Raw genomic sequence first — 14,900 nt, 5'->3', positions numbered from 1 at the left:
TCTTAAGAACTCCATACCCATGTTAGAGGGATCCATTAATTCTCGCACGAAGGCTGTAGATTACTGGATACACTCCAATTTGGATGAAGTACTTCCACTACAACCAGAAAGAAAAGTTAACCCTTGCCCTCATGCCCCCTGGATGACAAACCCTGTTCTTGATTTAAAGAAAAAGTGTAAATGATTGGACTGTGTGTGACACAAGCAGTATTCTGTGAATGATGAAATTAGGCTGAAGGAGGCGTCCAGACAATATCATAGGGCTTGCAGGTCTGCACATGCCGCTTACTACTTGACAAAAATATCTTCTGCTAGTAATGCCTCCATACAAATCTTTCATACTGTTAAATTCTTATCGGACCCTGCAAACATTTCACCATGCGGCTGTGCCCCATGCTCTCCTAAAAGGAATGCAATGAAATGGCTGAATTCTTTTGCATGAAGATTGCCACTATACTTTTCATAACTCTGCCATTCGTTCTAATACTGCCACTGTAACGGTGGAATATAAAGAGAGCATGACCTCCTTTCAACCTCTGGCAATCATTACCTTCAAGGCTCTGTTGAATATCTTCAAGCCCGGTTCTCCTACCAACTTTGTGCTACCAGATAAGTTATATCTGTTAGGCACAACTGTAACTTCTATTTTCTTTAATCTGATGAATACCTGTTTATCGTATGGTACATCCCTAGGGCATGCCTTGGTGCTACCACTATTGAACAGCTCAATGTAGAAGTTTCAGATTGGGACAATTATTGCCTCATCTCCTTGCTGCCTCTCTATGCCAAGATCCTTGGCAAGCATATTAACGCCCGTCTGTCTGTATTTCTGGAATCCTTTAATAGGCTTCACTCCTATCAATTAGATTTTTGCCCTGAACATAGTACTGAGACCGCTAGGGGTTACTGAACATCTCGGGAAAGAGCTGGACACAGGAGATTCTGCACCCTGATTCTCTTTGATATAAGTGCTTCTTTTGACACAGCACCCTATCAGTTACTGCTCAAAAGACTAGCGGGTCCAGGTATCTAAGGAATTGCTCTCTCATGGTTTACATCTTTTTTGGAAGCTTGCTCCTTTCAATTGACTGCTAAACCTTACAAATCATCGGTATTCAGATTGCCTGTTGAAGTTCCTAAAGCTTATGACTGAACCTGACTCTTTTTAATTTTTATGTTCATCTGTTAGCAGACATAGTAGAAAATCATGGTCTGCCACTTAATTCTTATTCAGAAGTCTTACTTTTAGGAAATCAGCCCAACTCAGGGGCTCTCACTGCTGGCCAGAAAAGCTAGGAATCTGTCCTACTCCTAGGCAATTGATTAAGGATTTGGGTTTCTGTCTGGATGACAAATAGACAATGGAGCAGCAAATTATCAAGGTAGCTTCTTGTTCATCCAGTCTCCTCAGATGTCTGAGCACTATCCCCAGGATCTTGCCTCTATAGACCCAAAAGTCTCTTGTTTAGGCTGTTAGAATTTCTATAATCCACTATGCCAATATTTACATTTAGACACCACTGATTTATGATAAAGCATTTGGAAATTGTGCAAAATACTGCTGCTCATCACCTCTGCCACAGTATTTTCATTTGTTAACACCTACCTGAACTTCATTGGCTTCCCATATCCAAACACATTAAGTATAAGGTGTTATCCTGTTTTTTAAAGCAATGCATCTGGCCTGTCTTGCTTGTATTCGTTGCTTGATTCACCCCTACATTCCCGGGCAAGAACTTCAGTCGGGTGGGCGGTCCTTATATTTTTTGGGGCCCAAGCTCTGGAATGCCTTGCCTTGTAACCTTAATTCCTATGCCCTGTTTAGGAAGATGCTTAACAACTGGTTCTTTTAGAAGAAGATCTTACTTCTTTTAGTTTTGTTCTACTAGTTCTGAGAAACCTCAGTGGGGTTGCTATGCACTCTACAAATGTCTTGAATCGCATAATTACTGGAGAAAAATTATCATTGCACGTATGTCCATTTGAGAGGCTCCACTCCACTCAACTCGTCTGGGGCAAGGCCATGAATAAATGGATATATCTGTTCAAGTCAATGACGAGAGTGGCTGTGTACATAAGAGCCTACTGAGTTATATTAATACTACTATTCCCTGGTTAAAAATATGAGCATCAAAATGTCTCCATACTAATTTCAGATTTACAAGTTTACAAAAAAGATATTTATTACATTTTCAAGTAAATCGTACCTACTAGGAGGGAGATCATTAACAAAATTGATCTTCTTTTATTAAAAACTTTGAGACACAAAGTCTTTATTTGTGAAATATCACGTGAGTCCAATTTGAACATGCCGATTTACAAAGCACATGAAGTTGATATAACAACCCTAACGTTTATCAGAATTCACTGATATTAGCCTTATTGTTGGTTTCTCAGTTTTTAATTACATTTTTTTTTATCTTTAGTGGGTGGAATGTTCCAACTGTATTATAGTCCTTCTGCTTCAGGCTATAACATTTGGTAAAGGCCCTTACCATCCTTATGGGCTCTCTCCTGTGGCTCAAGCCTATGATTCAGGTTTGGAGCCTTAATATCCATCATAATACTTGACAGTGGTGATAATGCTATGTTGATTTCCCTTTAAGGAATTTCTTTAAACCTGTTATAGAGACATTGAACGATACTTCTTGCTCTAAAAGTCATCAGAAGGGATACTCTGCAGTGGTTATGCATTTTCCTTGGAGAGGTTGGTTATAGTAAACACATTTAAGCACAGTTTTGTTCATTTTCTGGCAATTACCTTTGCTTCTCAGCAATGCTCTTCTTATACATAGGTTACAGGCTTGCTTAAAGCATTCCAGGATGTGATCATCTGCTGGGAGATTTCAGCAAACACTCTTATAACCCAAGGTCCTTAGGTCAATGTCCAATTAATTACATATGGAGATCTAGTATTTCACTGACAGAAAAAAGAACATAAGGAAGACTGGATTCTCCTAACCACACTCCCTCCTACCTGGAGTACATAAACTGTACTTACCCAGCATTTGCTGTGTTCTTTTATTTGTCTTGACAGGCTGGGATGAGAATTTGCTGGGCTGCTCCTGCTGGGAGGGAGCAGTGGTGGTTTCGGTTTCAATCTTCTTCCTGAATGTTGGTGTCTCCCGGCCTGCAGGGCTTAAAGGGAGGTGTGTCATGTGAAATCCCACCCACTGGGAGGCTGGGGTGCTTTCGGGTCATGGTCACATCTTCCAGAAGGTGTGGTGTGTTCTGGTGGTGCATGGTTTCTGGTTTCTGCATGAAGGACACTCCGGATGGGTCCAGGTGTGCCAGTTACAGGGGGTATGCCTGAGTTGGTTTGGGGGGCAGGTAGTATTTCGATTTATGATGAAGTAAGGGTATTTCTGCCTGGGGTGAGTACCGCTTAGCATTTATGAATTACTGTGGCCTGGTCTGGTTGCTTAATTCCGGTTTGAGTGCACTGCTGTCTGTGGTTCTCCTGCTTTATGATTATCGGGAAGTGCATCAGGAAGAGGAAGCATGAAGCAGAGTCTTCCTCTTCTGTCTCTAGTTCCTCTAGCTTATCTCCCTCCCCTCCAAAACGCTGCAGAGCATGTGGGGGATGTGAAATTAAAGAGTTTAATTCGAGAGACTCTGTCGGAGATGAGGGACCCCCTTGTGAGAATTCTTGGGAGGCCGACCTCCTTGGCGGAAGATGTGGTCATCAAGGATGTGGTGGATAAGAAAGTGAATGCCTCCCTTTGTAAGGTCTATTCCGGTTCCCATCTCGCTCTTTGGGCTGGGATCTAGGGTACCTACGTGGCACAGTCTTTGCTGATGGATCTCAAGGCCTTGTTCAGGTCCTTGGATGATGCCTGAGACTGTGCTGGGCTTCTGGATCAGATTGAGCACCAAGTTGAATATCTTTTGGGTATCTTCTTCAATGTGTTCTGGACATCAGCCTTTTCAGGAGGGCCTTATGTGGCCGTCCATAGAAATATTGTTCTTAAGGACTGGAGAACTGATTCAGCACATAAAGCCTCCGTGCTGTGGTGGCCTTGTCAGCGGTCATTATTGTTTTGGGGAGAGGTGAAGGACAAACTATATAAATTGTTTAAGGAAAAGAAACATTCCTCCTGCCTAAGAGGGTAGCTTTGGAGAGACTGTCCTTTAAGCCTAAATCTCCCTTTCGCTCCTCCTCCAGAAAACAGTTCCGCAGGTCTCAAAGTTGTTTCACTGCTGGTCGGGGGCATGATAAGAAGTCAAAATCCCCCCATCCTAAGCCTTGTTCCTAACTATATGATGGGGCAGGAATTTGTGGTTGACAGTTGCCTCTGGCACTTCCTCCTGGTATGGGAGCAGTCTACTTCAGATGTCGAGGTGATGGACATTGTGTGCCATGGCTACAGGATACAGTTTGGGGAGGTCCCTTCAGCATCCAGGGTCCGTCCGATCACTAGGCCTTTCAAGGCCACGAAGCAAGTGGCTCTGGAGCAGGGGATTCATTCTCTGTTGCTCAAGGGAGCTATTCAGGTTATCCCCCCTTGGAGGTAGGGGTGTTTATTCAATCATCTTTCTGGTGGTAAAAACTATTGGGGCTTCCAGTCGGTTTTGGATTTGAAGGCTCTGAACCAGTTTGTGTTGCATCTTCCATTCAAGATGGAGGCCTTGCAGTGGATTGTCCCTTTGGTGCAGGAGGACCATCTGATGTGCCTTGGACTTGCAGTATGCATACTATAATGTGCCCATTCATTCCCTCTACCATCACTTTCTGAGGTTCTGCATCAAGGGGGTTCTTTACAAGTTAATGGTCCTTGTGTTTGGCCTAAGGTCTGCTGGTGGCTTCTCTGGTGGCCTTCCTTCATCTCCAAGGGATCCAATTGTACTCTTATCTGGGCGATTGGCTCCTCCTTGCTCCCTTGGAGGAGCTGATTGTAGAACATCTGGGGATAGTGTGTGCCTCACTCACAGTGCATGGTTTTCTCATGAACTTGGAGAAGTATCAGCTGGTGCACTCTAAGGACATAACGTTCATTAGGGCCCAGTTCCAGACGAACTTGAACAGGGTTGTTCTGCCGAGTGCATTGACCCGGGTGCTTTGTTCCTTGGCCATGAAGGTGATGGGCAAATCCTGTCTTTTCTGTTTGCCTGTGGTTGCGGATGTTTGGGTACATGTTGGCATCAGTGTTTCTGGTGCCTTGGGCCTGGTTTCACCCCTGCCCCCTGAGGCTGCATCTGCTGTCTTTGTGGGATGCTTGCTAGTTTCTGGAATGGTTGATTCTGTTGGTCAGTCTGGAGCAGGGTGTGCTGTTGCAGCCCGATCCCCCTTTGATGTTGACAACGGATGCCAGCCCATTTGTTTGGGGTGCAACTCTGGGGTGCAGGTCATTGCACGCCCACTGGTGTCTGAGGGAGGGGCGGAGGTCCTCTAATTCTTTGGAAAGGGTGTCTGTTTCCACGGCTGTTGGGGGATTTCAGGCCTTGCTGGAGGGACGCCACTTGGTGGTGTGTTCTGACAACCAGGTCATTGTGGTGTATTTGAACAATCAGGGCAGGATTCATTCCCTTGAAGCGGTGGCTCTGCCTTTGTTCCTTTGGGTGGAGCAACACCTTCTGTCCATGAGAGCTGCGTATGTTCGGGGGGTGGACAATAGGGGGGCTGATGTCCTCAGCCAGTTCTTTCCTTCAGTCCAAAGCTGTGTCTGACCAGACAGGAGTTTCAGCAAGTGTGCAGAAGATTTGGTGCACCCTTCTTGAATTGTTATGCTACCTGACACAATGCTCAAGTTATCTGTTTTGATGTCGGGTTCCTCAGGTGCCCGCCCGTGGGGTGGATGGCCTGATGGACCCTGGCCCAACTGCCTGTTGTATGCCTTCCCTCCCACTGCTCTGGCTCCCTAGTTCCTGGCATGTCATTGTGGGGTGAGTCTAGGTTGGTGATTGTGGTGGTGCCTTTTTGGCCCCGTCGGTCTTGGTTCCATAATCTCAGGCTGATCGCAGTTTAAGGTCCATGGATGGTGCCGTTCTTCCCTTCTCCACTGCGGCCTCCCCATCTCTTGCACAGCTCCTTCCTATTGTCTTGAAGTTGCGACGCGCAGGTTGCAGCGACAGGGCTGCCCCAGCACCTAGCGTTGGCTATTCAGCAGTCCCATCGACCATCCACTCTGAAGTATTATGATCGACAATAGGGAATTTTGGCCGTTGGTGTGGTTCCCTTTCTTTGTCTCCCTTAGCATTATCCCTCATAGATTTTTTACAATTTTTATGGGAGGGCTTTGTGAAATGCCTGGCGATCTCTACGTTGAGGGCCCTGTGGACGGCATTAACACTTTTGGGGCTCACTGTGGTAATCTGAATGATATGGGGGTCCGGTTGCTTGTCAGTTTCTCTCTGACCTGTCCTGTGTTAAAACAACTTTTTCACATGGGGATTTGCCTTTGGTGTTGAAGGCTCTGGTGTCAGTCCCCTCCAAACTGTTGGAGTTGGTTGACATTAAGTTTATGACCTTTAACAGGATTTTCTTGGTGGTGATTACTTCAGCTTGGCGGATTGGGGAGCTGGGTTCTCTCATGACCAGGGACCTTACTTGACTTTTTCAGAGGACGGTCTAGTTTTGTAGTTGGATGCCTCTTTTGTGCATAAGGTGGCATCTCAATTCCATAAGTCTAATGAGCTGGTGCTGCTGGCTCTGGTGGAGGTTCTCGGCTCTTCCAGGGACTTGAACTGATCCTTGTTGGACATAAAGCAGACTCTCTTTCTGTATCTGGATTGCACTACGCCTTTTCGGAAATCTGAGGCCTTATTTGTTTCTTTTGGGTCAGCTTCAAAGGGGGAGAGGGCCTCTTCCCTGCCCATTATATGGTGGCTGAAGCAGATGATTGAGCTGTCTTATTCTCTGGCAGGTGCTCCACTTGCCAGCTGGGGTGCAGGATTGTTCCACGAGAGGTGTGGCAGCCTAGTGGGCTGAATTGTGTAAGGTAACCTTTACTGAGGTGTGTCAGCCAACTACATGGGTGTCCCATAATACATTTGTTTGCCATTATCAGCTTCAGAATGTTTGTGGGAGGCTGTGCATTTTGGGTTAGGTGTTTTGCAGGCTGTGTCCTAAGTCTGTATCTCTTTTTTGTAACTTGTTTTAATGCATTCACTTGGGTGCTGCATTTCAGGTGGTGTCCTGGGTGTTGTTTTCTTGGTTATGGAAGGCTAGTTGTCTGGGTCTGGTATTCCCCATATGTAATGAATAGGACGAGGACCTAGGGACTTGGGGGTAATGTTCATTTACTTACCTCTAATCCTCATTACTCACGGTCCTATGGTCCTCGTCCCATTCAGTACGCCCTTTCTTCTGAACAGCTGGTCTTTCTTGGTGGCTTGTTAGTTCAGAAAGAATGCTTGTTAAGTACAGATTATGTACTCCCAGTGGAAGGGGGTAGGGTAGGGAGATCCAGCATTCCATATGTTCTTTTTTATGTTATGGAGATAGTAGAACTTCATATGTAATGAATGGGACGAGGACCACAGGACCAGGAGTAATGAAGATTACCAGTAAGTAATACAATATTAATCTTTAACATTTGTACAAATACCAAAGTCTGCAAAACTATTGAACTCCTATTTTGCAGCAGTGAGGGGTAAGCAACTCTATGTTAAATTGTCAGTTATAAAATTACTTTTCTTTCTGGTGTTCCTTACAAAAATAGGTGATACCTATTATATAACTAACTTACAGCTGTGCATTTAAAAAAAAGTATTAGCATTATTATTTATGAAAGAATTAATTATTCTGAATAGTGATAATTTTAAAATACAATAGGAATAGTTTCAATGCACATTTTTTCTAACAGAAATCAAGTGACAAATAAGTAATCTCCTAGGATGTTAGCTTGTAAGGCAATGCTAATCTTTTCATCAAACCTTGAACAATGTAACAGTAAGTAAGTAAGTAAACATTTTATTGCACAATTATTTAAAATCATTGCAATATGCACATACAGAAAATGACATTTTAAGTAAAAAATAAGTATTCAAGTCTGTTAAAAAAGGTCAATAAAGTTAATGGATTGGGTAAAAGGAAGGTAAAGCAAAAAAGCCAAGGAAATGTCACTGGGGGGTTAAAATTCAAGCTTGCTCAGATGATAGAGTCGAGGAGTTAATTTCTGTGATAAATTTTACAAAACGAGTCGCCAATTGTGGCGAGTCCTCTCTCATACATGCCTCGAGCGCTTCTTGACAATTCCTGATGCCTAGAGAAAGCCAAATTGGTCTCAGACAAAATATTCTTTGCGCCCGGAGGTGATGGCAAATGCATAGAATGTGGATTAGGCTTTCCTCTCCCTGGTTACAGAAACGGCACTGAGAGGAGGCTTCTTTCTTGTATCCTTGGCCAAACTTGTATGCCTTCAACGGAATTAAGCCGAAACGAAATCTCATTAATTGATGTTTAATATACGGCTTCATTGCTGATGCGAGATGAGATGGTAATATTTTCAGGGCATATAGTTTGGCAGCCCAGGAGCCGTGAGAAAGCTGGAGAACCTGTTGCATATCTGATTGATTTGATAGAATTTTGGCTTGCTTGGTTAAAAGCTTCAATTTCATTTCATCGGGCAAGGAAGAGGACCATATGTCCCCCGCTTCAAGGGAATTGAGGCAGAATGTCAAATATTTATTCCATGATGTAGTTGGGTTGTAACAGTGTTTAGACGTTTCTTTAAATATTGTAAAAATGTTCTTTAAAATTCCCTTTCAGCCAACCACTGGTAACTCCAAAGCTCCTTATTGTTACTATGAGAGTAGCCATGGCTACTCTGTTAGTAACATCCAGAATACAGCATCGGGACTAACTGCGGATCTCCAAAATACACCTGGGAATGTTCCTCGTTATGGCACTCTTTCACCACCCATCCAAACTCTTCGATTGGCCATCACCTTTCATGACGACAATATGCTACAGTTCAAGGTAAAGACAATATGCATGTTTACTGGGTGGTGTGAGTTGCTGAGTTCCAAGTTGGTTAAACATGAATACATTCTAGTTGAAATTATCTTTTAGCTAAAATATGACAATAATAACAATTAATAAGGGTTGCTTCGGCGCTCATGCGGTGCTGTATCATATTACGCTGTGGCAGCTGAACTTTATGATGGTAAGTAATTGACACAAAGCTTTGTGTCGTTTTGCGCTCTTCAAGCATCCATGCAAAAGTTTGACTATAATTCCCTAAATTCATTCAAAACCAGCCATTAGGCTGCACCTCCATGTTTGTTTTTCTTTGTCTGAATGTTCATTTAAACAAATGCTAAATCATGATCTTGTTAAATTTGCCATCAGACCTATATGTTTTTTGCAAATACAATGAGAAACACTTTTTTTCCAGCCGCAAAGAAAAGTAACCCACACAGACCACGAGCCATAACCTTGCTGGTTATTTGATGTGGCAAGCGTGAAAGTATCTGCGATAATTGGCCACCTTAAATGCACATGAAAGAGTTGAGGAAGAATTTTTCAATCAAATTTGAATTTTTAATTGAAGTAAATCCTAAAGTAGAAAACATGCAAACCTGATCATGTCAACTTTAATTCTCAGAAGTATCTGGGACCATATTACACAAAGTGCCCCGAGGGTGCAACAGGGCACTTTTGTATTCAGAAGGGGCCTCAGATGCTTGTGCGGCCCTTTCTGTAATGCTAAAAGCACTGGCGCACATAAAGGGGTACAAAAGGGGGTGGTGATGGACGGAGCATCTGAACCAATCAAACACTCAAACCCAGTCAAAAGATCTGGGTTTGATCCATCACCGTTGTTTAGCCCACTCTGCCACCCCAGTTCAGACATGGCTATATGCAAATCAGTCTGACCCTGTGCCTCATGGGAACAGTCCAGCCCGAACTGCCAAGCCATGCCTTCCCTGGACCGGAAACAAGCTTCCGAGGACCGGTTTCTGGCATTACAGCCGTCTTCAGCCCGGCTTGCCTGAATCCAGTGGCAAAGTGAGCAAGGGACTCACGTCTGAGCATACCCTGCCACACTTATGGCGGCCAAAGCGGTACAAAAGGGGGTGGTGATGGACGGAGCATCTGAACCAATCAAACACTCACACCCAGTCAAAAGATCTGGGTTTGATCCATCACCGTTCTTTAGCCCACTCTGCCACCCCAGTTCAGACATGGCTATATGCAAATCAGTCTGACCCTGTGCCGTCTTCAGCCCGGCTTGCTTGAATCCAGTGGCAAAGTGGCATTCCCACACGACCCATGCAAATGAGGGAATCCCTTTTCCTCTGCCCCTGTACCCAGACCTGAGCGGAGAGTCACAGAAGCTCCCACGAGGCACACTGACAGTGCGCTCCTGAGAGCAGCCCTCTGGAGGGGGACATCCCCTTGCAGGCAGCTGCAGTCACTCACTGCACCCACCAGAAAGGGGATCTCTAATCCCCTTTAAAAGTACAGGCATGTTCCACCTGCACAGTGAAAACACGGAGCTGCTTTAAAGAAGCCACTCTGTTCTTCACCTGAATGCCCAGCCCTAGTGCAGCTCGAGTTCACCGCTGACCTAGGGGCAGCGTATTCTATGTCATAGGGTGCACTTTCCCTGTTTGCGCCTGGCACACCTGCTTTAAGGCTGCGTCAGGGTGCAAATAGGGAAAATGGCCCTATACATAATAGAGCCCCTGATTTTCTTTGTGATAAATTGCGTGTTAGAAAGGAGATCCCGGGGGAGGCAGAAGATGTCTGACTGACCACCCCTAGGTCCACCCCTCCATCTAGAAGTAGCCGAGCGGTATCGAGAGGCCTCCTGGGTGAGGGCACTCTCCTAGAATCGTACAGCAGAGTAACCACACCACTACAAATGGACACCACACAAGAGGATAAGTTCGTAGGCTTTATCAAGAATAAAGGTTGCTTGTCTTCAGCGATATGTACAGGCAGATCGAGGGATCTGGAAAGTCTCGTAAATAAGGGACAGGGTAGCGGGACAGTCTCAGTACTGGTGACGGAAGGGATACCCTGCGCACAGCTCTCAATCCTCGAGCCGGGGGGTTCCGAGAAGTCGAGCCGCGGCAGCGCCAGCAGGCCTCGTCAGGTGGTCTTTAACGGAGAGGGGGCCGCGGCGGCGCCAGCAGGCCTCGAGGTGGTTTCGGCGAAGGTGGACCGCGGCAGCGCCAGCAGGCTCCAAAGATGGTTCAGCTAAGATGGACCGCGGCAGCGCCAGCAGGCTCCAAGATGGTTCAGCTAAGATGGACCGCAGCAGCGCCAGCAGGCTCCAAGATGGTTCAGCTAAGATGAACCACGGCAGCGCCAGCAGGCTCCAAGATGGTACAGCTAAGATGGACCGCGGCAGCGCCAGCAGGCTCCAGAGATGGTTCAGGCTTCAGGGTAATGAGTTCTTCTCGGGGTCAGCCGCGACAGCGTCAGCAGGGCTCTTGACTCCAGGATACAACTGGGGTCCTACTCCGGGGCTGGCCCAGATATAGGACGGGAGTCCTTTGATGTCCGGACCCTCGCACCTGGGGGTCAGAGGGGCCGGGATGAAGGTGTCCAGATACCCAGCAGGGGGGTGGAGCCAGCGCCCAGGGAGGCCGGAGGGCGATCGATACCAGGCGTCCGGGGACGGCTGGAGGGCCATCGAAACTCCCCTCCTCTTGGATCCGTTGAGTGGCCACTCTACCACCTGGGTGGATCTTGGTGCCTTGATGTCGGGGCTTCGCTGGGGCCTTGGCTGGGGTCGGGCCGAGGCCACGTGCTCGGGACGTGGTGGGCCCAAGATGGAGTCGGGCCTGTAGGGGTGGTCCGGAGTGGTAGCCGGACCGGCAGTGTTGGGGCGTGCAGGGTACGCCTTGTTCCAGGGGGGAGCCGTGGATTTCCAGGGTGGATGCTCTCGTTGGTAGTTCGTGTAGGGTCGTGCCAAGGGGGCGACCGCGGCTCGCTGGAGGCCCGATGTCGTCCTGGGCTCGCCATGCGGAAGGGGTAGGACCACACCACGAGGCCGGGTCCAACACGCGTCCCCCTCAGCTGAAGGCAGGGGAGAGTCACCCATCTTCTTGGGGGTTCTCCTCGCCGAGGCGGAAGAAGCGGGACAGGCCATCAGCGTTGGCATGGTCGTTGCCAGGGCGATGCTCCACAGCGAAATCCATCCCTTGGAGGTAGCAGTAGCTTCGGGTTTTCGCCACGCATCTGCATCAGCCACCGCAGGGGCCGGTGGTCGGTCTATACCCGGAAGTGGGTGCCGAAGAGGTAGGGCCGGAGTTTCTTTAGGGCCCACACGACGGCGAAGGCTTCCCTCTCGATGGTGCTCCATCGTTGTTCTCTAGCCAGCAGGCGCCGACTGATGAAGGCCACGGGAAGGTCGACTCCCTCAGGGTTTACTTGTGATAGGACCGCCCCAATGCCGTGCTCCGAGGCATCGGTTTGGACCACAAACTCTCGGCTGTAGTCGGGGGCCTGGAGCACAGGGGCGGTGCACATGGCAGTCTTTAGAGTCTCGAAGGCTGCTTGGCACTCGGGGGTCCAGTGTACCTTCTGTGGTAGTTGTTTGGAGGTCAGTTCTGTGAGGGGCCCTACAATGCTCCCATAGTCTTTTATGAATCGACGATAATACCCAGTGAGCCCTAGGAAGGCTCGGACTGCGGTCTGGGTGTCCGGGGGCTCCCAGGCCACGATGGCGTCAATCTTTGGTTGGAGGGGAGCCACCTGGCCGCTCCCTACTTGGTGCCCCAGATAGGTCACAGACCCTTGGCCTATCTGGCACTTGCTGGCTTTTATTGTCAGTCCGGCCCATCGGAGGGCCGTCCGGACCTCCCAGAGGTGTGTTAGCTGCTCGTCCCAGTGGAGGCTGTATACCGCAATATCGTCCAGATATGCGGCACTGAACTCTTCTAGCCCCGCCAGTACTCTATTCACTAGTCTCTGGAAGGTGGCCGGGGCGTTCTTCATGCCAAAGGGCATCACTTTGAAGTGGAAGTGGCCGTCGGGGGTCGAGAAGGCAGATCGCTCTTGTGCACCAGGGGTGAGGCCGATCTGCCAATACCCGGCCGTGAGGTCGAAGGTGCTGAGATACTTGGCGGCCCCCAGGCGATCGATCAGTTCATCCGCCCGGGGGATGGGATGGGCGTCGGTCCTGGTGACGGCATTCAGCCCCCGGTAGTCGACACAGAACCGGAGCTCCGGGGGTGCGCCAGGGGCGGCGGCTTTGGGGACCAGGACAACGGGACTGGCCCAGGGACTGTTTGAGGGTTCGACTCAGTGCTTAATTTGTAAAATATGAAGTCCAGGTGCTCAAATATTGGTTGGAAGCCACACCCACTATCACCTGGCTCCACCCACTTCCACCACTGTCGCCACCCACTCTCTGTTGGCTCTGCATCCTTGAACTTATGGGGCCACCCTGATTACCGTTTTTAATATATTTTGGTCATCCATAGTATTAATGGTGTCTAGACCTGACACAATGGTGACATCCACGCAATGGTACCCATTATTGGCCTATTGTGTTGTCCTTGGCATTATGGTGGTCATCTCTTGCATTTGATGGTAATACCTATGTTTGTGGGAAACAATGTGTCCTGTGAGGGCGTAGTACATATGCGTACTCAATTAAATTGCATGCAATTTGGAAGTCGAATACACCGTATTTACCAACATGTAAACTGTACATTATGTCACAGTTTGTGTTTCTCAATTACATATTTTTGTTTAGAGGAAGTGAGTTTGTGTATATTTAAAGCCATGTAGCTGAGCTGGGGAGACTTAGATCTGGTGTTACTTCATTGATGCGACAGAGCACTTGCTGCAATTACAAGTATTAGTTCTGTTTTTGTAAAGGGAATGCACAGATTCAAACATGCTATATGCAAAAGCTGTAAAGCGTCCTCCAGTGCAGACTTACACAACATTAATGAACAAAAAATGAAGATTGTCTTCTGATATCCCCATTTTCATTGGAAGCACAGTATATTTTTTGCCCTGAGCTGTGTAGCTAACAATTAGTTCTGATGCACAGCGTTATTTTTGTTCTCTTGGCAAACATCAACCTAGCTGTTAGGCCGGCTTTCTGAGACCATCAGGGCTCAAAGCCTGCTTCACCTCGCACTTGCCAACGATTGGGCAATATCCATCCACCTCCTGTCGAGTCTGTTTTCATGATGACGGTCCTCCCCAGAGCTGGAGTGAGAGTATAGGCTGAAGAGAGGCACGTTTCACCAACTGGCAGCATTGTGTTCCTGTTTACCGTGGGCATTTAAGCAACCCTCACTACAATGGCCCTAACCCCATGGCAAAATAAAGAATGTCTGGGCAATTTTTAATGGTTGCTGGAATTTTTGCTGTCCCTATTTGGTAAACGCAATTTGCAGTGTTTCGTGTACCTAAGACTTAAAACAGAGGCTTCTGAACCAGCAGAAACCGCCGTCTATGGACAGGAAGGCTGTACAGGCCCGAGCGTTACTGCTGGCCTGGTGGCACTTTACACAGAGTGCAAATCACATGATGTGATTTACAGAAATATCATCACACCTTTTTTATTCCGCTGGCGCTTTGGCTTTCATGCTGGACTGATTTAATTTCTTTTGGGCAGTGGCAGCAAGTACGTCAGAGTCAGACACTTTACAGTAGCCAGGGGTTAACATAAATTAGGCAAGGCCCTGCCTTTCCCAGCAGCCTCAGAGCATTGCACTGCACGCGGTCCCCCGTCCGACGCCGGTGGCATGCTTGCTGGGGCCTCAGAGGCTCTGACTAAGTTCAGGTGACCGTCAACACGCGTGCGCACCAGTAAAAGCAGCATTGTTTTTTTTTTATTACTCACTGCGTGGTGGCACTGCATGACTGCCTTATTAAGAGGCCTGCTGCTGCTTCACGTCCTCCTAACCGGTGCTGCTGTGCTGGTAACTCATTCAGTGCGTGTGTGCTGCGTTTAGTTCCACCGTCCCTGGCATGAAAAAAG

At 47.6% G+C, this 14,900-nt stretch overlaps 1 protein-coding gene across 2 annotated transcripts in view; it reads left to right on the top strand.

The window, feature by feature from the left end:
• The window catches only part of SI (sucrase-isomaltase), a 645,776-nt gene that overhangs the window by 425,075 nt on the left and 205,801 nt on the right, over positions 1–14,900 (top strand). For both annotated transcript variants that reach the window (XM_078665617.1, XM_078665618.1), the window contains exon 49: positions 8,711–8,920. In XM_078665617.1, coding sequence (XP_078521743.1) covers positions 8,711–8,920 — 210 coding nt within the window. The remainder of the gene's footprint in view (positions 1–8,710; positions 8,921–14,900) is intronic.

This window comes from Lissotriton helveticus, chromosome 11, assembly GCF_964261635.1.
Source record: "Lissotriton helveticus chromosome 11, aLisHel1.1, whole genome shotgun sequence".
NCBI classification, from domain to species: Eukaryota; Metazoa; Chordata; class Amphibia; order Caudata; family Salamandridae; genus Lissotriton; species Lissotriton helveticus.
Note: the sequence above shows the minus strand (reverse complement) of the source record. Positions and strands in the feature narration are given on the sequence as shown.